We start from the raw sequence: 25,773 nt of genomic DNA, 5'->3' as shown, positions 1-25,773 counted from the left end.
TTCCATCACCTTGCAGACACAGCTCATAAGAGACATGGGGCGGTAACTAGAAGGAAGGTTTTTGCCCTTACCGGGCTTAGGTATGGGTGTGACTGTGGCTACACGCCAGCGTCTAGGAAATGGGAAATGTGCCCTCTGCCCAAATGTGGTTGTACGTGTTAAGCAGAAAGTGCTTGCCCGCAAGAGAAAGGTGCTGCAACATCTGAATGTGGATGGTGTCTGGCCCCGGGGTTGAGGATCAGGATGAAATGAGAGCATGATCTAGCTCCCTCATAGTAAATAGATTCAAAGAAGAGAAGAGTATTGCCCGAGCTGCCTCCACTAGTTTCCAATGGAGAAAGGCAGGGTGATAGTGGGAAGAGCTCAAAACTTCCGCAAAATGGCAGCCCAATGTGTTGGAGACAGCAATAGTGTCCACGATGACATCGTCAGCTGCTGTCAGGCCAGAAATTGGGGAATGGATGTTGGTTCCAGAGAGCCATTGGAGGCTGGCTCACATGACAGAGGAAGGTGTGGAACTGTTAAAAGAATTAGTGAATGAAATCCAGATAGCTCTTTTGTTATCCCATAGAACACAATGACACTTTCCACACATCTGTTTATAATGAATGCAGTTTGCCAGCGTAGGGTGGCAGTTATAAATGCAGAGAGCACGTCTCCATGCACGAATTCCATCGCGGCATGCCTCAATCCACCAAGGGACTGGGACATGATGCGGTAAAGAGGAAGTGCGAGGGATGGAACGTTCTGCAGCAGTAAGGATAACATTTGTGAGATATTTTACCTGGTCATTGCAACAGGGGAAATCTTGTTTTTCGAAGGTCGCCAGGGAGGAGTAAAGCTGCCAGTCAGCCTTAGGAAGCTGCCATTTAGGAGTGCACATGGATGGGGAAGGAGTCAGCAAATCGATAGCACAGGGGAAACGGTCGCTCGAGTAGGTGTCAGTAAGAACGGACCACTCAAGACGAGGGGGCAAGCTGGGCAGCACACAAGGACATGTAAAATTGGGAATAGGTGTGCGAGGAGTCGGAGAGGAAAGTGGGTGCTCTGGTGTTAAGGCAGAAGAGGTTAAGTTGGTTAAGAAGGTCAGCCAAGAGGGCACCACTCTGACAGGTCCTGGGAGAACCCCAAAGGGGATGATGCACATTAAAGTCGCCAAGTAGCAAAAAATGGGGGAGGCAGCTGCCCAATAAGTTGAAGGACGTCTGCCCTGGTGACAGCGAATGATGGAGGGACATATACGGTACAGAGGGAAAAAGTCAGGTGGGGAATGAAAACGCGAACTGCAACAGCTTGAAGATTGGTAGTCAGGGAGATGGGTTGACTATGAATGTCATCCTGTATGAGCAGCATGACGTCCCCATGAGATGGAATGCCAACCTCAGGGGGAAGGTCAAAACGAATCGGTAAGAAATGTGAAACCTCAAAGTGGTTGTGAGGGTGCAATTTCATTCCCCGAAGGGAAAGTACAAGGGGACTGTGACGCTAAAAGCAGCCGTAAATCCTCTTTGTGGGACCGAACGCCGTGAACATTCCATTGGAGGAGAGTCATGATGAAGCAGATATGTACAAGTGTGAACTCGGCAGCTGCTGGATGACAGCTGGGGAAGAGGCACTACTACACTGCACAGAATCAGGAGGATCCTGCTCCATGGGGTCCACAGAAGCATCAGCTTGCTTGTGCAGTCAGTCAGTTAGTGGAGTTCAAAACTGAAAAACATTTGTTGGCGAGCACCGGCGACACGGAGGCTGGCTGGGCTAGGGTATCACGTGGCGACACAATCGAAGAGGATCTTTGAGGTGGTAAAGGGGAAGATCATTTGCCTTTGGTGGACTTCATTGAGCCTTTCCGGTTAGATGAAAACTCGGGTGTTGTTTGGCTGGAGGGATGGAGGAAGTCTTCACGGGAGTACTTTCTCTGTCCTTTCCAGCCTACCGGTTGTGTAGCTGGTGGCTTCGCCCCTTGAGGCAATAGTTTGATGGCTTGTTGCACAACAGGGGGATGGCGATGCTACCTTGACACTGGGCGATTTCACAACCTCAGAGCTGAATTGGAGGTCACATGCCTGTGTGGCCATGTCCTTCATGGAGTGAGGGGTAACAAGAACAGAACTGCAGGTCCCAGATGAGAGAACACAGAATTTGTGACTAGGCAGTAACTTGCGAGCTACTGGGTAAGGCAATTTTTCCTTTACCGAATCCCTTGAAGAGCCCATTCATCAAGATACACCGGAAATTCCTGAGAGGAGGCAGTATTGCCGCCATTGCAGTTGATACAGCGGGGAGAAGGAGGTGGACAATCACCCTCAGTGCATCCCTACCACAGGTTACACATTTGGCTGGGTGTCGACAAGACGTCCTAGTGTGGTGTAAATGATGACACTGGTATCAGCACATCGGGTTTGGAATGTACAGCCGGACTGTGATAATTTCATAGCCTACTTAGCCCTTGGATGGCAGCATCACTCTATCAAAGGTGAGGAAAAAGAGTGTGGGTGGGCACTAAGGAGGAATCTACCTTTTTCATTACATAATGGATGGCAATGACACCCTGATCAGCGAGGTAAGATCGGATTTCGACCTTGGTTGACTGCCGAACAGCGTGGTGTAAATTACACTACGGGAAGAACTCTAAGTTCGATGGACCTTGACACGAACAGGGTAGCCATGGAGAAGTGAGGCAGCAAGCAGTAGTTGTGCTTGAGAATCAGAAGCAGTCCCCAAAAGAAAAGTGCCATTCTGTTAATGAGAGCAGGATTTCACAGGAACAGCAATTGCATCAACACCTTTCTGAATAATAAACAGATTTACCATGGCAAAAGACTGACTGTCTTCAGTATGTGTGACCATGAGGAACCGTGGTTCATCGGGAAGGGCCTTCGAATCATTAGCCTCATTATGTTTATGTTTTGTAGATGTTGATTGGGAAGATGATTGACTCATTGCAAGAAAATCCCCCGCGATTGCCAGTGTCTCCGATGGCGCACTCCTTCCAACTGGGGGCTCCCTTCACAAGGGGGCGCACCTACCTTAGGTGATTGTTCACACCTCAGGTAACACCTCCCGAACATCTACATCTACATCCATACTCCGCAAGCCACGTGACGGTGTGTGGCGGATGGTACCTTGAGTACCTCTATTGGTTCTCCCTATTCCAGTCTCGTATTGTTTGTGGAAAGCAGGATTGTCGGTATGCCTATGTGTGGGCTCTAATCTCTCTGATTTTATCCTCATGGTCTCTTCACAAGATATATGTAGGAGGGAGCAATATATTGCTTGACTCCTTGGTGAACGTGTGTTCTTGAAACTTTAACAAAAGCCCGTGCCGAGCTACTGAGTGTCTCTCCTGCAGAGTCTTCCACTGGAGTTTATCTATCATCTCCGTAACACTTTTGCGATTACTAAATGATCCTGTAACGAAGCGCGCTGCTCTCCATTGGATCTTCTCTATCTCTTCTATCAACCCTATCTGGTACGGATCCCACACTGCTGAGCAGTATTCAAGCAGTGGGCGAACAAGCGTACTGTATCCTACTTCCTTTGTTTTCGGATTGCATTTCCTTAGGATTCTTCCAATGAACCTATGTCTGGCATCTGCTTTACTGACGATCAACTTTATATGATCATTCCATTTTAAATCACTCCTAATGCCTACTCCCAGATAATTTATGGAATTAACTGCTTCCAGTGGCTGACCTGCTATACTGTAGCTAAATGGTAAGGGATCTTTCTTTCTATGTATTCGCAGAACATTACACTTGTCTACATTGAGATTCAATTGCCATGCCCTGCACCATGCGTCAATTCGCTGCAGATCCTCCTGCATTTCAGTACAATTTTCCATTGTTACAACCTCTCGATATACCACAGCATCATCCGCAAAAAGCCTCAGTGAACTTCCGATGTCATCCACAAGGTCATTTATGTATATTGTGAATAGCAATGGTCCTACGACACTCCCCTGCAGCACACCTGAAATCACTCTTACTTCGAAAGACTTCTCTCCATTGAGAATGACATGCTGCGTTCTGTTATCTAGGAACTCTTCAATCCAATCACACAATTGGTCTGATAGTCCATATGCTCTTACTTTGTTCATTAAACGACTGTGGGGAACTGTATCGAACGCCTTGCGGAAGTCAAGAAACACGGAATCTACCTGGGAACCCATGTCTATGGCCCTCTGAGTCTCGTGGACGAATAGCGCGAGCTGGGTTTCACACGATCGTCTTTTTCGAAACCCATGCTGATTCCTACAGAGTAGATTTCTAGTATCCAGAAAAGACATTATACTCTAACATAATACGTGTTCCAAAATTCTACAACTGATAGACGTTAGAGATATAGGTCTATAGTTCTGCACATCTGTTCGATGTCCCTTCTTGAAAACGGGGATGACCTGTGCCCTTTTCCAATCCTTTGGAATGCTACGGTACACTGCTGCAAGAAGGGTGCAAGTTCCTTCGCGTACTCTGTGTAAAATCGAACTGGTATCCCATCAGGTCCAGCGGCCTTTCCTCTTTTGAGTGATTTTAATTGTTTCTCTATCCCTCTGTCGTCTATTTCGATATCTACCATTTTGTCATCTACCATATGACAGAGGGACCAATTGGCAATTTGGGAAGGTTGCAGCTCAGGCAATCACCCCTCCCTGGGCCTGGTCTGTACCAGGGGGTATGTGCGGACTCTACCTGTTGACCCGGGGCTGGGAATTACGTGTTACCCAGTCACCTGTTACGCGTCAGACACGTGGGCCAGCCTTCAGAAGTGCACAGGGGAGAAGAAGAGAAAGAGGAACGAGAGGCGAAAGGAAATGAAGAAAGGAAAAAGGAGCGAAAAACAAAGGTGAGACTGTTCTTACATCAGCGACAGACAGTGCAGAACATTCCCAATAACATCCTAGACATGTTTCCAAGGGAGGGGAAAAAGAATAGCAACAGGAGAGACATGCAACACGGAATGGAAAAAACGCTGCAAAGGCTGGGGCCCCGTAGTAGCCAAGCACGAACCTGCCAAAGAGTGGTGAGCCCTCTGCGGGAACTACTGATGGGATTTACCTGAGCTTCATGTTGCATATTTAGCATTTCTCTTCCCAAAACTGAAGTCTGCTCTCAAAGGAACCATGTTCAAGTCCATGGATGCAGTGAAGGTAAAGCAGTGAGCCTCCTCAACAGCATAATAGAGAAATACTTGCAGCACTGCTTCTAGCTTGCATCGAGCAGTGCAGGAATCAGGGAAGGGACTACATAGAAGGGGACAACATTTCAGTTGTGTAAGTGTAAGTATTTTCAATAAAAAGTTAGAGCATTAGTCTGGTTTCTTTATTGTCACACCTCATACTGTATGGCCAGCATCTACTTAACTTGACAGCCTCAACTCTTCAGCAACAGTTATGGATCAATTGTAAAAAAAATTGGAAAACTACACTCTTCTGTTACCAATATTTCACTTACTCTTAAAGATATATGCTCCTCCCCATCTTTGGTTCTACCAGTCTCCTCCTTCACCATACCATTTACTGTCTTCATTTTATTACCTGGTGCGAGTGTCTTTCTCTTCTACTGTCTGTGTTACTGTCTTCAATAAAATTGTAGAAGATGTCAGCAGTTAAGCTTACTTGCGATTATTAAAAACTGTATCAATTCCTTCCTTGTAGATATGTATAACAATACCATATTTTTACCTATTTGAATAGCCGAGTTGTGACAATGACATGTTTAATGTTTACTGTAATGATGACCTTATAAGAAGAGCAACAAGAACCCACCATATTTTTCTTAGACCATTTGCTGGCAGTCCAGTAGTCTAGAGAGATGATCATCAATGTTGGGACCATTAGAATTTACACTAGACACTGCAGTTCTGTACAGTGGTAGACCAACTGTCATTTAAATTTTACTAGGCTGGTGCATTTTGTGTATCCAGCAATTTGGTTAATGGACCTAATGAAGAAAGTTAAATCAAGTTTTATGAATGATGTTGTGTTGAGTGGAGATAACACGTAAATAATGCACCTGTAATCACCCACCCCCAAACTGAATCACACTCAAATATTTTTGCAATGTGCCCAATGAGTGTCATACCACTATGTTAAATGGCTGCAAGACAAATAAGTCACCATATTGATTCACCTATCCTCTTTGTGAACAATTCCTACAACTGTTAATTTTTTGTGTTAAATTTGACAACTTTGTGCTGCTCCAGAATGTTTATGCTCATTGCCAATCTTAGCTGCATAACATTATTTGTGTGCACAACTCATTAAATATAATTTCTTTTATAAGCCGTAAGCTGGCTGCCTTGGGAGGAGGAGGCATGCTTGTTCTAGCTGTCAATGCAGTATGAGCCAGTTGTAAGCTTTTGGTCCCAACATCATCTGCATAGGGACCGAGTTAAAGAGGGCAATTAGTACTACAACTGTGTTGCAATCATCTTCTGGATACTTACTTAACTAAAATGTAGACTGGTCATGCATATAAGCCATCACTTTACAATTGCTCCATTTTTTTCAAAAATCCTCTTTTATCCTTAGAACTTAACAGAAATCTGACTTTAGGAGACTTTCACTCTCAGCATTATATATTAACCTTGTATTGTCTCCGATTCTACCTCAGCTTTGTGCTATTTTGCCAATTTTCTAAGAATTTTGAACTGCTTTGTTCATGTTATTTCTACTACTTCTGTCACATGACAAAATTATTCACTGAATAATAATGAACTTATTATGTATTAAAAATCAGTTTTTCTCTCAGTTGTGTGGCTCTGCAGAAATCATTTCTGGTTATCGTGTTTGTTTTGTTATTGGATGTTTCTTTCTCAGTTTGCTTTGATGCTGCCATAAATATAATCACGAGTACTAATTGAAGTGTCACAGGTGTCAACTTACATATTTCTAAAGCATTCAATGGTGCTAGTCTTTAAACTTTTCTAGACAAACTGTAAGCAATAAGAATTACAAGCGTACTAAAGATTTGACTCAAAGCATCCCTTTTAAAAAAAAACACACACCAACACACACCATGCAACACAAGGTGTAAAACTCATACCACCTCAGTCTATTCATGATGTAAGACTGGTATCTAATGCAATGTAAGACAGAATAGATGTACCACAATTTAGCATGTTAGCTACTCTTCAGTTCGTAACTTATATAAGAGACAGACAGACATCTGCCACAGCAGCCAAGATCACATTATCTGTGTAAGACACAAATGTCCCAGTGAGGGGTGTCGACAACTGTTGACCAGGTCATTCAGTTCCATACATTCATGGTTTAATACGAATAGGTCGACACCTAATGTGAATAAAACAAATCAGTACTTTATATTTCAAAAAATGAATGAAAACCAAGATATTAATACAGAGTGTGTGTGTGGGGGGGGGGGGGGGGGAGGGTGAAAGTGTTACATAATATAGTACGATCTACAAAACTGTTAGAAATTAGAGTTGAGTGAGAAACTGGAAAGACCATGTAGTGAAACTTGGTCAGAGATTCAATTCAGCACATTTGTTTCTTAGAATTCTTTCACAAGTATTCTGTTGGAAAACTAACACTTATTTAAGTGGAAAATGTGTGCTGATGATCAGCAATCACGGTAAGTAGTGAAATGTGTTTCAGTGGTATGGGTACCACCAACCCCCATCCCTCTCCAAGGAAGTACCAAAACAATGCGAGTACGTTAAAGCCCGGTAGTGACCGCGTGTTAATTGGAGGTACTAACGATGTTTATAGGAATAAGAGCAAATGCGCAAAGACTGTTCTTAGAGAACCTTTGCAAAAAACACCTGAATTTTAATTCCTCGCTGTCAGTGTACCTCATAGACATGATATTATGGAAAATTCGTGTGTTAATCTTGGAATAAAGTCCAAGAACAAAATGCTTTACAAGATACACAGTGATTCTGCCAATGCAACATTTAAAAGCAATGAAAACGGTAATTCTGCTGAAGACCCTACACCAGTAACAGTAGATGGGAACTGTCTGATGGCAGCACTAGACCCAGCCTCACTCTTAGCAGCTGTGATGAGCATTACAATGCATCTAAAGGCTGATCTACAAGGTGCAGAAAACCTGTAGTACTCCAGGATTTTTGGTGCCCCACCTCAAAACAGGATCAGCTATGACATAGCGAAGTATAAGTACAACTGTTCCCAGTCTCAATGCTAAAGGTTTACGTATTTTAAGCTATAATATACAGAGTTTGAGCAATAAATCTTTTGAACTTGAAGTTGCACTTAATGATTCCATTACTGACTGTGTTTCATGGCACATTGGTGCAGGGATTTTGAATTAGGGACCTTTAACATTAATCATTATAATGTGGCTAGTCAGTTCCGTTGGCACGGTGCTAAAAGTGGAGCGGTTTGCATTTTTATTAAATCTCATGCTGAATATAAAATAAACTGAGAGGCAGAAGCAGAGTGTATTGAAAAACATTTTGAAGCTGCTGCTGCTTGATTGCATGAGTAGCTGGGTGAAGAAGTAATTACAGCAGTACATAGATCACCTAGTGCGGACATAGGTCCTTTCATTAATAAATCAGTCTTTTACTATGTCTATGGGGACCTTGACTGAATCTGCACCTAACAGACTAGTTATTAATGTAGCGCAGAGCTGCAACATGTTTCCTTTAATAAATAGCCCCACAACAACAACAAAAAATTCAACAGAAAATGTTATAGACAACATATATTTGCTACTTCACATTCCCTAGTTGAAACCAATCTTGCACTGTATGCTGGTGTACAATACTTAAGTTTATCCTAATTAATTAAATTCAAGCTTAGTGTTTGGGAAGCCTTTATAAAGTAAAAAGAGGGTGACAATTAGTGAACAATATGAAATAAAATTGTCATAACTTCTGAATGGTTTTGTTAGGACATTCAGACTGCACGGATGACCAGGGGGCATTATGGGAACTACTATGGTTTGGTTTAGCAATGAAGCCCACTTTCATTTGGATGGCAATAAGAAAAACTGATGCATTTGGGGAACTGAGAATCCGCAATTCATGATCGTGAAGTCTCTTCACCCTTAATGGGTGACTGTGTGGTGAGCAATGTCCAGCCATAGAATAATCAGTGTGAGATTTCTTGATGGCGTGGTGACTACCAAACAGTATGTGAAGATTTTGGAAGATGATTTCCTCTCCATTATCCAAAGTGACCCTGATTTTGACAAGATGTGGTTTATGCAAGATGGAGCACCTCCCTATCCAATAGGAGAGTGTTTGATGTCCTGGAGGAGCACTTCGGGGATCGCATTCTGGCTCTGGGGTACTCGGACCACTGGGGTGGGCCTCGATTGGCCACCATATTCTCTGAATCTCAACACGTGTGACTCATTTTTGTGAGGCTATAGTAAAGACAAGGTGTACAGCAATAACCCCAAAAGCAATGATGAGCTGAAAACAGCCATTCAGAAGGTCACCAACAGCATTGACTTTCCGACACTTCAGTGGGCCATGCAGAATTTCAGTTATTTGTCTGTACCACATCATCACCAATGATGCCAGGTATATCGAACATCTCCTAACCTAAACCCAAATACCTGTAATGATGTTTACATGTTGAATAAAATGTGTAAACACCATAGTTTGTATATAATTTACTCTTTTCCCATATAGTTCAATAATTGTCACCCTTTATTTTCAAATATGGACACCATACAGAGAGAAATTAATACTGATTTGGGGATATCTGATGACAATGCCCACTGTCTTAGACTTCCTGGTATAACTGTGAAAGAAAGACACGTATGTCTTTTTACAGAAGGAATTTCTCTGCAGAAAACTGTGCTAGTTTTATGAATAGCCTGAATACTGAATCCTGGTTTGAAATGCTTTCACATTGAGGTATTAACAGTGCTTAGAAAGCTCTCTCTTCAGTATTTGTGACTAATTTTGAAACTGGCTTTCAGAAGAAACTGATCAGAGTCCATTCATGTGGAACTATTACATCTAGTACCTGGATTTGACAGCCATTAAATTTTCCTGTAGGACTTGACAAAGGCTTAGTTTTCAAACGAAAAGATCCACAGATCCCGCATCTATAGGATATGTAAAGACTTTTCAAAAATATATCAACATGATAACTGGCGAGGCAAAAATACTTAGAAATGATAACAATAATAAGACCGTAGGGCAGTAAATCTAAATCTGTAGGGGAAGTAGTAAAACATGATAGGGGGAAGAGACATGAAAAGTAGGAAATCAAACTTGCAAATGCTGATAACATTGATATTGGCAAAGAAGACCAGCCAAATTACATAAAAAGTTACTTTATAAAGGCTTCCCAAACACTAAGCTTGAATTTCATTAATTAGGATAAACTTAAGTATTGTACACCAGCATACAGTGCAAGATTAGTTTCAACTAGGGAATGTGAAGTAGCAAAGGTGATTAAAAGCAACAAATGCAAAATGCCTCAGGTGTACATGAGGTACTGGTGTCACTTATGCTTCGCAAGTTGCAAAGCATTTGGCTCACATAGATGTTTATCATTAACTGAGGGAATTTCCCTCACAGATTAAAAATTTCGGAAGTGAAGCCTTTGGTCAAGAGAGGTAATAGGGATACAGTTGAAATTATTGGTTGGTTGGTTGGCTGATTCAAGGAACCAAACTACTAGGTCATCAGTTCCTTTTTCCTTGAAAATACAGGTCCATGTGAAAGTACATCACAGAAGGCCTACCACACAAAACCCAAGGGAAGACCTTTGGATTTCAAGGTCTACCAAAGGTAAATGAAGGCGAGATACGAGACAAAACGGAAGAAATGGAAACATACAAAGAAAGGCAGTCAAGATGTCCCATTTACGGGAAAATTATTGACCCACATCACCCCTCTCAATGTTCTTTGAAGTATTTGAGAGATAATGAAACAATGAGTCACCAAGTACATAAGGAACCACCACCTACTGCACAGCAATCAGCATGGCCCTCCAGCAACTAGAAATACAGAAACGGCAATAATGGATTACACAGATGAAATAATTAGAAAACAACAATAGTGTTGTAGGAGCTAATTTCAGTCTTTCTAAAGCTTTTGATGCATTTCCTTATGAAATTCTTTTAGATAAACAGAGAGCAATGAGGATAAAAGCGATAGGAATCGTGGTTACCATCCTATTTGCAAAATAGGTAACAGATTGTGGAACTCACACCAGCACATCCTAATCACAAAATCAGATTAGTACTTGATGTAAAGGAAGTCAAAACAGGTGTACCACAGAGTAGTGCATTAGGTAACCTTCTGTTTGTTGTTTATATAAATGACACATAGTCCTCAGAAACAACGTCTATGATCATTTTGCATGACATTAGCGTAATAGTAAGCAACAATAAGGAATCTCTGTCTACAACAACCAATCAAGTCCATAGATTAATGGTTCAGTGCCAACAGGCTGACCATTAATTTGAAGGAAACAAATTACATTAAATTTAGAAAAAGGAATCAAAACAAAAATCTCTATCTGGTACCTGGCAGAAAGTAGAAAAAGTCTGATGAACGAAACTTATAGGAATGTACAATGATCACACTCAGTGGGAAAGATCATGTAATGTAACTCTGCTCGTGTAATGTAACTCTCCCAGAGACTCAGTTCAGCATGTTTAGGGATCAATGGAAATGTCCGATTCCACCCGTCTGCTTTGACCTGTGACGTAAGGTGTGTGTGTGTGTGTGTGTGTGTGTGTGTGTGTGTGTGTGTGTGTGTGTGTGTGTGTGTGAGAGAGAGAGAGAGAGAGAGAGAGAGAGAGAGAGAGAGAGAGAGAGAGTGAGAGACCTAGTTTGCAGTGCTGGAATTGGCAAGCTATTTTTTTTTTTTTAAGTCTATTCTTCTAGAGTTGTGATATTTTGTGTATTTATAGTGTATTGAATGTCTCCTAATTTATGTACAGATGTTTGATTCTTTGATTTTTGAGGTGTTGTGGTTTCGGTTTTATTTTTCATAATTGTAGTGTTGATTTTTTGGCATCAATAGCTGTGGTTGACCTATATCGGTAAAGGGAAATGACCAATTGCCATTTTCATAGTTTCAGTTTGTAGGTATTTGTGTTTTGGTATCGTCAGCTGTGGTTGACCTACATAGGTCAAGAAAAAGTGTCCGATTTCTGTAGATATATTAATTATTATTATACGTAATGTTGCAATTTTTTTGTTTGTCATTTTGTGTGTTTTGGGATTGTGGTGTTGTGTTTTTCTACTGTCATATTTAGCTTGTACCCTTAAAACCCCCAATTTCCCGTGGTTATCCCGTTAGTTCAAGTGATTTTTTCGAGGGAGATGGTATTGTCTTATTTATATGTATTTTCATGTTTGTAGCTGTGTATACGTAGTGACATAATAGGCGCCATATTGGAGACACTTAGAATAGCCATTGCTGCTATACTGATGACGTCGTGGGTCAAAGCAGACGGGTATCGGACACTTCTGTAATCCCATGTTTTGCTCAGAAAATCATTTCAAAAGATTGCTCCTCAGAAGGAGCTATTCGAACCTTGTCACATAGCTCTACAAGAGCTCATTGCAGTTCACTTTTTGCAAAGTTGTGTGATTACTTTACCCACCATACATATACACAAATGTGTGTTGCTGGCAAGTGCTAAACTTTAAGACCTGCAAATCAACAGCGATTACCATAATTTTGCAAGTATAGCACTCACAATACCAGGTCTCTCCATGAAGAACAACTCATACTAAAAGACATGTGGACCACTTTGGTGTCATTCTTTACAATGCACTGTCAACTTATGGAAAGGATTTTGAACAGAAATTAGATTATAGAGCAAAATCAAAGAGTACTATTAATCTCAAATAAAATGACAGCACCACTTGCATTTTTATTTTTTATTTTAACAATCAAGGCCAAGGCATTTATCAGTCAGTATATGTTAGGGGCCCTCAGAACACCCGAGTCTTACAGTGTTCTCTCAGTACATCTGACATATCATCAGCTTTCTCTTTTGCCTCTGCCCCGCATTTGCATTGGCTCAATATGGTTACTTTTGGATTCGGAACAGTTAATTTACAAGGTAGCTAGATGCCCCTCCTGGCACCACTCCATTACATCTTGGGAGGGAATATGCATGCCCCAAATGTCTCCACACATGAAAGTGAGTGAAAGTTTTCTAAATATTTGTGAATTGTGTAACTGAGGTGGGTGGTGGCTAAGGCAATGTTGATGCACTGGACTCTGATTTGGTAGGAGCAGGATTCATACCCATCCAGCCATCCTTACTTTGGTTTTCCTGAGTCACTAAGGTGAATGCTGGGAGGGTTCCTTTGGTAAGGCCATGGCTGACTTCCTGCTCTATCCTATCCTACCTCGTATTTGTTTACATACATACATTTCATTTCTGTAATGTATCTGAAATATCATATACTGTTTTGCCAAATGATCAAAGGACAAATAAACAAACACACAGATCTAAACAGGCAGGTCTACAAATAAATGGTGACTATCATTATGATAATATATTCAGCTGTGGATTTCTCAATTTAGAGCATGAAAGAACACTTTTATTGAAAGGCATTTGAGCAAAATTGGTGTCACACTTTATAATGAACTGCCATCAAACATAAAGGGGCAGCAAAAGGAAAGGCATTTTAGAGTAGGGCTAAAAACATTTAGGCCTGAAAAGTGTTTTTAAATTTTAACGGAACATGTTAGCCAACTAATTTTTCTGCTGTTGGTTTCCAGTTTGCTCTGTGCTGGATACAGCTGCAAATATTATTTGAGTCTTCTTGTATAAGAGCAGTTAACTATTATGAATGAAGCAGTGTTTATATTTGAACACATGGAATACAAATACAAACACAATTTGACTGTTGATTGGTTTTTTGATAGGCCAGTCATTAAAAACATAGGTGAAGTTGAAGGTAACCATTGGCAGAATGTATTGACCTACTGTACCTTTTAACTGGAATTACAAATGCACGTATAATAGTTAACAGTTGATTTAATTCTTAAAACGTAAGTGACCGGTGGGTATGATATCTACAGTGTGTTGTGTGTTTTGTAAATGAATGTTTTGTGTGGATTAGACAGTAGATTTCGGTAGTGAATAAAATTTTCATTTAACTCCCAGGGCGCTAATTTATCACAAGTCAACGATTTAAAACATTACATCAGCACTTCGCAGTACGTGAGCTCTCCATCTTTTAAATGAAATTTTTAACAATTTAAGTAGTTGTAGGGAGGGATGTGAGGAAAGTGGGTACAGAAAGACACACAGCCTCTGGCAGTCCACTATCTTGTCTTCATTGACAACTAACAACATCTGCTCATCAAGATAATACCGTTTCCAAATAGTTTTGTTCCAAAGAAGTACAAAACACAGATTCTGATGACTTTTTTGCTAGACGAAGAAATCTGAGAAAACGTTTTGGAAGTTGTCATTTACTTTTAATTAAGCCGATGTCCCAATAATACGTTACAGCTATGTGGGTTTGTTATTCAAAAACATGTAAGAGTAAATGTTGCAATACAAACGGCGTGTCCTCGAGAAAACTGTGAAGCATGTAGCAGGAATACTTGCTCTGACAAGATTCATCCGTATTGTTGATGGCCAATACTTACATGACCTGTGTGAAACACATTGCATAGTTCCAGGCAGTGTTCACCATTCATCTTCTATAAAAAAAGGTAGATAAGCACGAGACGTGCCTGTCACCATAACATTACTCTGACAACTACAAACAACAACTGCCGTATACTACTCAACTAGCACTCCAGACGATCCACTCCGTACGTCGTTCAATATGCCTACTTCCCAGGCGCAAGTTAATACCACCTGCTATCAACCACAAGCTAACTAGTGATGTACTGGGTGATTTCAATGCATGGTTACAGCAGAAACTTTTTCCACATTGGAAAAGCAGCACGAAACCTATACCACTGTTTGTCTTTTCAGTGTATGAACAATGAAATTAAGTTTTGATCAAAATGTCTCATTAAGTTAACGACCATAATCACATTTGTATCGCAGAATTAGAATAAACCGCTCTCTCAAAACCGTATGTTACATAGAACTCCAGTTAACTGTTAATTGTCATTAAGTTCCAACTGCGTAATAGTGCAAAAATATAATGGCCAAAACCTCTGCCGTTTCAGACTTCATATATTATTTACTGACTAACTAAAACAACTGTCTGGCTAGAAGGAGCAGCATCCATAATGATAACTACGTGAGATTCTTGTGTGGTTTCAGTTTTTAACGCTTTTACAAAAAGTCCGTGCAACTATCCATGAACTACGTATGAACCCCACAAATGCGTTAAAGGGCATTCACAAGCTGCCTATTGCACCAACTTCGTTTCCTCTTTTCTGTCGCTCAGGGATTTCTGTACTACAGTATTTTCAAGACCGCAAACGTAAAAGGGAAGAGGGAGTAAATAAACTCGTAATCTTAAGTGCGAACCAAATAAGTTGTGTCCAGTTTCCAATGGTGCTTCCGATTGGCGCACACTTCATGTTCTGTGAATTAAATACCAAGAAATTTGCAATGATGTAAAGAGGAGGTGAAAACTGCCATGGAAATCGAGGACGTACAAATTTTAAAAGCTAATCACCAATCTTCAGAGTAGATTACTATCATAGCCAACTTTACACTATGGCACATTTGAGCGAATCTTCGGTACACATTAAGCGTCAAGCGAATCTTCGGTATAGTTCATGATGTCAATGTTGTGGCAGCACTGTACATTGAAGCCGACTGTGAAAATGTTTCACGCAATGTTGGTACACTTGCCACGCGGCTTACACCTGTTGAGAGTTCATCTGAGAGAGCTGTAGCGACAGAGATTGATGTACTGAGTACGTGATTTGTGATTGTGAAGTGCTCCTTTTTCACCTATATTGTATTTTACAAAGTTAACCGGTGCTAGATTTAACAATTACGGTTTTCAGCAGAGTATACAGTTTCCTATTGACGATTTCGTGTGAAGACAACAGTATAATTTGTACTGCCTTTTAGATTTGTGGACTGTGTGAGCTGACCGAAAATGAATTTGTAACACAGAAAGATATTTGGACTGTTGCATACGACACGCCCAAGCCAAGGTAAGGCAATTTAATAACTATACTTAACATGTTCAGTACGTAATTTGAGGTCGTGAAGCTAATAAACCGACGACATGACAGCAATGTTAAAGAGTTTTAATTATTTAATTACTGGTATCTGAATTCTGTGGCATGGGCAAACTTTTTAATGTTGAAAACGTACTATTAACAGTCAATAGTGTAACTGTGATCATTTGAAACCAAAATGTCTAATTCATGTAAACAAAACAAAAATATCCCAAAGAGTAAATTATTTTTTATTGTCTTCTTAGTTGTCCTTTTTTCCTTCTTAAAATATCTGGAATTAATGTTCTGTTCTATACTGAAATCGCTTCATTGCGCAGACCAACAATTGCCCCTTCTTTTTCGTGGCAGTTTTGTAATAACACTGACAGTTCGAGGATTCTGTATAAAATTCTCGGCCGTTTACTTTTTTAAAAATTTAATATCACATCACGAGTAGCAATGTTCGAACGCCCTATTGATTGATGCTGTCTCTTGTCAAGTATAATTGCTGGACGCATATGCGTGTACACACAAGCATGCGCGCGGTCATGAACACAAAACGGTTGTAATTCGCTGTGTTACATTAAAATCTGAAGACTGTCAATAGTTGCAGTGATATTATGTCTACTGTTGCGTAGTTTGATATAAATTTTTGCAGTGTTGTTTTATTTACAGACTTACTTTACGAAACTAATGTATCGATAATCTGAATTAATGAATTGTGTGATGTTGCAGAATTTGCTAAAGATACTTGTATGTGCTCCTTATACGTATGAGTTCTGTAGCATTTATCATTTAATGGTGTGAGATTGCACGAAAGATACTTATCCATCGAGATCAACGTACTGAAGAGTGAAAAACAATATTCCCCGTGGATTTCGCTGACTGAAGTTACCTCATTGTTTATCTTGGCCAACAATATGTTGGTCATCCGGAATGATGAAAATAAAAAAGTATCAATGAATATCAATTTATGATGAATTGTATATATATGTTATTTTTCGTAAGTCACCAGGACAGCTATCAACTTTGGTTGTAAAGTGGATGTCAGTCTGATCCAAGATTATTATAAATGGCTACATCCATGTTGAAGAGCCTTGTTTGAAACATCTCGGATGAGTTATCCTTATGGGCAACAGACTGAAAGCAATACAAAATCGTTGGTATGTAGCATGGAACTGATGATTACATTTTTTTTTCAGTATAAGTCCATTAAAGAGTCAAAACAAATAGAATAAGATTCTTGTAGAATGATGGCATCATCACGTAAACATAGACAACTGACAGAAACTAAATATCTTGCTAATAATTAAACACTGGAGTGATCTAGAACCAAAAGAGACTTGCAAAGACAACATTAAGAGAATGTGCAATATGATGATGTCTATCAGACAGTTTTATACAAAGCCGCCTGTAGGAGAGACCTGAAATCCTCCAGGAAATAGTGGCTGGAGTGATCAGTTATGACAACGTCACATTGCAGAACAGGCATATCGTCTTCATTGCAAGGAAGAAGAAAAAAGTTGCTAAAAAGGAGACTTAAGTTCTGATCTGTATTGCGATTGTTGTATGTAGCTTACTCTGTATTTTAAGTACAACACTGCAGCACATCCGATTGCATACCAAGCAGGGCTGATAGACATAAGCAGAATATGTGCAAGAATAAAATATTAGGACTCTGAAAACAACTTCTCTACATTACAGCCACCGAATGAAGAATTTTTGCTTTCTTTCGTTCTTCCAATGTTTCTGTGATGCATAGTGAGAACTATAATGCCTCAACAGAGAATTCAACCTTCGGTGGATGTATAACAATGGAAATGTAACAATATGTCATTTTAGATGTGGAATTTCAAGGTAATTTAGTGGAGTAGTAAAATGCTGACCTCATAAGCTGCTCGGTGGAGGGTGCCGTTACTTTCACATATTTTACTGTTCTACTTGTGATTCTAATGAAGGAGAATTGACGGCTATATGCCACTTCATGCTCCCGAATTTCATATTTTCTTGTGGTTCACTTTAGGGGGAACAAAAAATGAAAATAAAACGCGTGTAACGTATCACTGGATAGTTGAATATGTTCTTCCATTAACAGAAAGTTTGTGTTATTTATTGCAGCAAAAGGGCGATGTGAAGAAAGAATCATATCATTATTGATTATATCTACCATCTGAAAATATTGCACGACAAGTACGTAGTGAAACTCACCTTGAAAAAAGTGTACTTGTATGGGATGGGTGTGTATGTACTATGCGGTGGTAGAGATTATATTCAGGAAAGAAGGATTAGTTTTGTTGAACTGTTGTGCCGTATGAAGATTCTCGCCGCTTCTGGTGAATCATAGAGCATCCAAGGACGATCCCCATTCCGGTTGTACCCTAGGCGAACGGAACTGTGTGAATACACTAGCTGTCTCTTCCAATACTCTCCTTTGAATCATTATCTACCCATTTAACAATCTGATCGATCTTATTTTCATTTAATCGACGACTATCAATAAGATTCATGACTAGATCAAGGTAATTTAGTGCAGCAGTAAAACGCTGACCTTATAAGCTGCACGGTGGAGGATACGGTTATTTTCACATATTATGCTTGTGATTTCAATGAAGGAAAATTGACGGCTGTATGCCTTTGCACGTTCCGAATTTCATATTTTCTTGTGGTTCTTATGCAAAATACACGACTGAGACAGTAGGTTCGTTTTACAGTTTGTCTCAAATCTATTTCCTCCAAACACAACTAATAGCTTCTAGCTAGAAGGACGTCGACTTTCAGTAATTCCCGTTTGAGTTCCTTGAGTATCTTCACAACACTCCGTAACTGCCTGAAACTGCCAGGCACAGATTTGGAAGCACTTCTTTGAGTTCCTCCAGCCTTTCCCTTCAGGCTGACATGAGTGCTACCGAAGAGTATATTACTAAAGAGGGTTCTTTTTGATACATGCATGTCGTTCCCTGCAGACGCACACCCTCTTAACCAGAATCCCTTCATCTTGGAGAATAACATTACTCGTATTTTGTGAATTTTCACAGAGTACGTAGCTACACATGAGATAATGAAATATCAAAATAATTTTAGTCGCGCCTTAACGAGATATAAACGTTATAGGTGTACCTGGGAGCAACACTGTGTGGGGGTCTGGCATGGAAGGGTTATATACTTTCAGTCATGGGTAGAGCAAATGGAGGGCTTCTCTATTAGAATGGTTTTTTTCTGTCACTTACCGCTTCTTTCATTTTTGGCAATGGTTTTTTAGTATGAAGAATGCTCAATTTCACTGTGTTTCATAGGCCTAATTAACCTGTAGTTCCCTATATAACTGACTTTTGACTGGGTAAGTAAGTTCAAAGTCGGAGGAAGGTAAAGGCATACCATATCCGATAGCACCGTGTTGTTCAAGTCAGTCTTCAGGTTGAAGACTTCGTATGGAAGAAACTTGCCTGTGTAGTAATAGTGCTCAAGTCTGTGGTACCTGCGTCAAATCAGACTTTAAGCAGACGTACATAGCAGGGCAGTGAAAGTGGTCAATTTACTGACTCACAGGTAAGTGTAACAGAAATGTAGACGCTGTTGAACTGACAGGCAAGAGCAAAGCATAGTACGAGTATTATATGAGAAAGTGCTTGGAAAAAGCCGAGAAGTGGTTTTCACGAGCGAACCTGCCAGTATTATTGTATCTCTACAACCGATTCCATGTGGAGCGTGATTTGCAATAGCAGGCTTACAACGTATCACACAGAGACGTACAGTCAGTCATCCTTCTTATACTCTGGTCTCGAATAGGACTTTGATATCAGTGCAACAGGAAGTTCTCTCTGCTACGTACTTCACAAAATTGAACAATATGCACTACTGGCCATTAAAATTGCTACACCAAGAAGAAACGTAGATGATAAACGGGTATTCATTGGATAAATATATTATACTAGAACTGACATGTGAGTACATTTTCATGCAATTTGGGAGCATAGATCCTGAGAAATCAGTGCCCAGAACAACCACCTCTGGCCGTAATAACGGCCTTGATACGCCTGGGCATTGAGTAAAACAGAGCTTGGATGGCGTGTACAATTGCAGCTGCCCATGCAGCACGATACCACAGTTCATCAAGAGTAGTGACTGGCGTATTGCGACGAGCCAGTTGTTCGGCCACCATTGACCAGACGTTTTCAATTGGTGAGAGATCTGGAGAATGTGCTGGCCAGGGCAGCAGTCGAACATTTTCTGTATCCAGAAAGGCCCGTACAGGACCTGCAACATACGGTCCTGCATTATCCTGCTGAAATGTAGGGTTTCGCAGGTATCAAATGAAGGGTAGAACCACGGGTCGTAACAATATTACGTTCACTGTTCAAAGTGCCGTCAATGCGAACAAGAGGTGACCGAGACGTGTAACCAGTGGCACCCCACACCATCACGCCGGGTGATACGTCAGTATGGCGACGACGGATACACGCTTCAAATGTGCGTTCACCGCGATGTCACCAAATACGAATGCGACCATCATGATGCTGTAAACAGAACCTGAATTCATCCGAACAAGTGACGTTTTGCCATGCGTGCACCCAGGTTCGTCGTTGAGTACACCATCGCAGGCGCTCCTGTCTGTGAAGGGTAACCGCAGCCATGGTCTCCGAGCTGATAGTCCATGCTGCTGCACACGTCGTCGAACTGTTCGTGCAGATGGTTGTTGTCTTGCAAACGTCCCCATCTGTTGACTCAGGAATCGAGACGTGGCTGCACGATCCGTTACAGCCATGCGGATAAGATGCCTGTCATCTCGATTGCTAGTGATACGAGGCCGTTGGGATACAGCACGGCGTTCCGTATTACCCTCCTGAACCCACCGATTCCATATTCTGCTAACAGTCATTGGATCTCGACCAACGCGAGCAGCAGTGTCGCGATACGATAAACCGCAATCGCGATATGCTACAATCCGACCTTTATCAAAGTCGGAAACGTGATGGTACGCATTTCTCCTCCTTACACGAGGCATCACAACAACGTTTCACCAGGCAACACGGGTCAACTGCTGTTTGTGTATGAGAAATCGGTTGGAAACTTTCCTCATGTCAGCACGTTGTAGGTGTCGCCACCGGCGCCAACCTTGTGTGAATGCTCTGAAAAGCTAACCATTTGCATATCACAGCATCTTCTTCCTGTCGGTTAAATTTCGCGTCTGTAGCACGTCATCTTCGTGGTGTAGCAGTTTTAATGGCCAGTAGTGTATGTGGGGTGTCCGAAGAAGAATGGTCAACATACAGGGATATGACAGGATCGATCCTTTCAATCAAATACAAGGGCGTGCTAAAAAGTAGTGACTTAGTTTTTTTCGATTCTCAATATTGGTTAACGTATTGCATGTCACGCATACTACTCAGTCGACTATCCTGCTTCGCTGACGCAAGTTGCAACCCTCTGTCGCTAGATGGCTTCTATGGCTTCTAACTGTAGCGTGTAACGTAATTCTGTTATTGCGTGAGAGACGCACAGAAAAGTTAAAGCACAATTTCGAAGGGTTTGTCCGCACGTGGAGCACCCTCTCCTTCAGCACGACAATGCCAGACCACACACGAGTGCTGTCACATCTGGAATAAAACGATGCCTTGGGTTCACTACCATCGATCATCCTCCAAATAGTACCGACGTGGCCCAATCCAACTGTCACATGTTTCCAAAACTTAAAGAACACCTTCGAGGACTTTACGTTGACAGTGATGAAGTGGTGCAAGCACAGGTAGGGTTGTGGCTCCGTCAGCAAAGTCAGAAATTTTACAGTGACGATATCAACCAACCAGTCTCTCATTGGGAAAAATGTGTTTGTCTCCAGGTGCCTGTGTTGATAGATAAATATGTGGACATGAACAGTAAAGGTGTCGAATGTTAATAACGTTTGTTTTATTTAAAAATCTCTGAGTTTTTACATAAGAAATTCTAAGGCATTACTTTTAAGCTGTCGCTTGTAACTTCATATGGACCACCGCCTTAATCCGAATGGTTTCCGAGATAGAACACATTTAATGAACATTGTTATTTATTTCCTGTATTGTTCAATTTTATGTCAGGTTTCACGTGTCCAACAGTTAGTAAACGTAGCAACATGCGTTTTACAAAGTATCATTGAAAAATAAGTAATTTTAACACGATATCTTGCACGTCACATTACAGCTGTTGTACAGTTAACAATAAATTTCGAATACTCCACTGTCAACTTCAGTACATTTGTTCACTCTTGGGGGAACATGTTGTATTGGTTCCCTAATAAGGGCATCAGCGTCCGTTCAGTTCAGTTCATCTCGCATATTCACTTTTCGTTTGTACGTCTCGTATTCCATCCAGCCTCATAAACAAAAATCTAATGGCGTAAGTTCTGGAAATCTTGGTAGCCATTTATACGCTTGCGCGCCTCTAGCCCAAAAACAAATATACATTACATGTGTTCTATCTCGGAAACCATTTGGAGGGAAGTTTCGTGCTTCAGACGAGCATTTCCGTCATATCCCTGAATACTAACCATTTCTCCTGGGACACCCTGTATCTGTAGATAGATCATGGCGATAGAAGAAATTTCCGTTGCCGGAGTCTGCCTTTAAAAAACTGACAACACATAATCGCGTTTTATATGTAGTACATACCGTGCATGTTACAGTTTCAGTACGCTATAGAAAATCATAGAAAATATTCACATTGTTATCAGAATATGGAACCCGTGAGGTTACTGTAAAATACCTGAAATTAATTTATTGCCTGCATGGCGCCGACAGTGAAATGTGCAGTGGAAAAAATTACAGTGAGAACCCTCTTTGTGATTCCGTAGATTTTCCCGGCGTCTTACGTATATGTTTATGCTCTTCACGGGTATGCTGCCGGATATGATGGTCTTCACTACACGACATTTCGGCGATTCATCTGGCCGCTATCTTCAGGTGCAATCGCTGAGTACACGATCACGCCGTAACTGAATCGAGCATAAACAGAGAACCTTCTTTGTCGTATAAGGGGTTCGGGGATCTTGATCCTAAAGGTGTCAATTTTTCGACAGAGGGTTTCGAAGATGCCCGGACTGTTTACTTTTTGTCTAGTACCACAAGCACATCCGGACTGAACATTCTGAACCTCAACATGAGAGAGCAGTCACTTATAGTGCATGGGTTACAAGGTAATGATTTCAAAAAAAAAAAAAAAAAAAAAAAAGAAAAAAAAAACATACAATTTGTGAACTGGTTCGCTGAGAATAGTAATTTTTATCTTACCAATGTCTGTTGCATGTTTGGAATACTAGCTTCAAGTGAGTTGAACTCACATAGATATTTGTCCATACGCTGATTCTTCGGGAAGGCGGACTGACATTTTCTATCAAACTATTAACCATTTGCTCGGAATCGTACACATAAGAGTGGGTGACATGTTAAAGGTAATGCGTGTCCTCCACTCTTATGTGTACGATTCCGGGCAAATGGTTAATAGTTTTATAGAAAATGTCAGTCTGCCTTCTCGAAGAATTAGAATATGGACAAGCATGTATATGAGTTATAATATGAAGCTGGCATTCTAAACATTCAGTATACATTTGGTAAGATGAAAATTATCATTCTCAGCGAACCAGTTCACAAATGGTAAGTTTTTATTCTGAAATCACTACCTTGTAACCCATGCACTGCGACAAAGAGGGTTCTCACTGTAATTATTTCCCCTGCACATTTTATTATCGGTTGAAGGTAATTGATAAGCCAAACACGTCTGCAGCTGAAATATCGTAGTGGTAGAGCACTGGATTGTTATTCGGGGAGAGCGTAGTTCAAATCCCCATCAACTGCTAGAAGGGTGACTTAAAAATGACTTCAAAGAGGACACGGCCAGTTTCCTTTGCGAGTATTGTCCAATAAAAACTAGTTTTTCATCTGTAATGACGTCAAAATTAAGTTCTGACCTTCCTCACAAACTCATAGGAGACGCTAGTGTATGAATGCACTCTTCAGCAGACTTAGACCCTAATTTAGGTAAGTTTCATAGTGTTCACTTAGCTCTGTGCTCTGTTATCTGGTGTGCGTAACCAGTTATCATTCACTGTTCTTCAGTCTTCTTGACAATTTTCAACGATAATAGAGACCAAATGAATGAGATAAAGTTATTGATGATCTGGATTCGGAAGAATCGTTTTCTCCATCTCAGTTCACGAGAACTCCACAGACTAAATTTCAGAGATTGTTCACGGATATTTTATGAATACTTTGGTACGATTGACTCGTGATCTCCATTGGCTCGTTGCGCAGTAATAGTCTAATTGCGATTTATTCGGTTGCTACCCTAATTACTTTTGTTTATGTGAAAATACCTTCCCAACTGTTAAAAAGCCTGTAATATGCAATCACCAAATCCCACAACCGTCAGATGAAACATGTACACTTTTATCAGTGTGTGCTCAAGTCCGCAGCTCGTGGTCTAGTGGAGCCGGCACGGTAGCTCAGCGTGTTCGGTCAGAGGGTTAGCTGCCCTCTGTAATAAAAAAAAAACTGAGTGAATGGATCAATAACGAACTTCAATGGGCGTTAGGGGACGTCCGCCACGAACAATTGCAACGAACTAAAACGGACAAAATGAGATTAAAAAAAAAAAGTGGCTAGCGTTGCTACCTCCGGATCACGGGGTCCCAGGTTCGATTCCGGCGGGGTTGGGGATTTTTCTCTGCCCAGGGACTGGGTGTTTGTGTTGTCCTTATCATTTCATCATCATCATTCGTGACAGTGGCTAGATTGGACTGTGAACTACGGTCTCTGATGACCGCGAAGTTGAGCGCCCCACAAACCAAACATCATCATCAAAGTGTGTTCAATCTGTTCGGTTTGTACGGTGAAGCTATACACGAGGTGCATATTCATACTGCTTTGTATCACTGTTAATGTACAATCCCGAAACAGAGCAGTACCGGCTGTAACCTTGAGGCTTTGCCAACAGCAAATGCCGTGAGTGAATGGAAGAAGTTTGTTTCCAACCAAGGCACACGGCGCATACCATCGACGATATGCAGTGTAGTGCAGATATTTGCAGTGTAATACAGATAGAAAGATAGACGAGGGTCAGAAACCAAACGAAGTGCAATTACTCTGTAACGAAACACCGGAGACTATGGGTCTCTTCCACCAAAATGGTTCAAATGGCTCTGAGCACTATGGGACTTAACATCTGAGGTCATCAGTCACCTAAGGACATCACACACATCCATGCCCGAGGCAGGATTCGAACCTGAGACCGTAGCGGTCGCGCGGCTCCAGACTGTAGCGCCTAGAACCGCTCGGCCACTCCGGCCGGCTCTACCCGAGGTGGCAGCTCTGTGCACTAACCTTCGGATTCTGTACACCTCCAAATCACGCACACATTTGATCGTGTATTTTCCTACAGCACTGTGTACGCGCAAAAAGAAATTTTTCTTTATTTGGTATCCTTTCTGCTTTTGCAATTTTAATGGTGACCAGTGTAATTTCGGTGACTACGTTAGGCATCCTGTGTATAGCGCGGGCCTTGGTGCTTTCCACCATATACCGCGACATATTCCGCTACTGTCTTTCACAATTTCTATTGCAGGCATCGGGCTTACTAGATAAGGTTTTGATAAGAACCCATATCCAGAAATGAACCGTTTGGATGTAAAGTAAGTTTGACGACCAGACCACGCTAAAATCTCCGACTTCACGGTACAC

The 25,773-nt window shown here is 41.1% G+C and overlaps 2 protein-coding genes across 3 annotated transcripts in view; one reads left to right on the top strand and one right to left on the bottom strand.

The window, feature by feature from the left end:
- Positions 1–14,735, bottom strand: part of LOC124721978 (ATP-binding cassette sub-family G member 5) — a 138,310-nt gene extending 123,575 nt beyond the window's left edge. Inside the window, exon 1 of the mRNA XM_047247146.1 lies at positions 14,582–14,735. Within this exon, the coding sequence (XP_047103102.1) occupies positions 14,582–14,632 (51 nt within the window). The 5' untranslated portion in view covers positions 14,633–14,735. The remainder of the gene's footprint in view (positions 1–14,581) is intronic.
- Positions 14,736–15,769: 1,034 nt separating this feature from the next.
- LOC124721435 (ATP-binding cassette sub-family G member 8) overlaps positions 15,770–25,773 on the top strand; it is a 323,750-nt gene continuing 313,746 nt past the window's right edge. For both annotated transcript variants that reach the window (XM_047246412.1, XM_047246413.1), the window contains exon 1: positions 15,770–16,063. The gene's annotated coding sequence lies outside the window, so the exon portion shown is untranslated. The remainder of the gene's footprint in view (positions 16,064–25,773) is intronic.

This window comes from Schistocerca piceifrons, chromosome X (genome assembly GCF_021461385.2).
Source record: "Schistocerca piceifrons isolate TAMUIC-IGC-003096 chromosome X, iqSchPice1.1, whole genome shotgun sequence".
NCBI classification, from domain to species: domain Eukaryota; kingdom Metazoa; phylum Arthropoda; class Insecta; order Orthoptera; family Acrididae; genus Schistocerca; species Schistocerca piceifrons.
The sequence above is the reverse complement of the archived record's forward strand: the minus strand, read 5'-3'. Positions and strand labels throughout refer to the sequence as shown.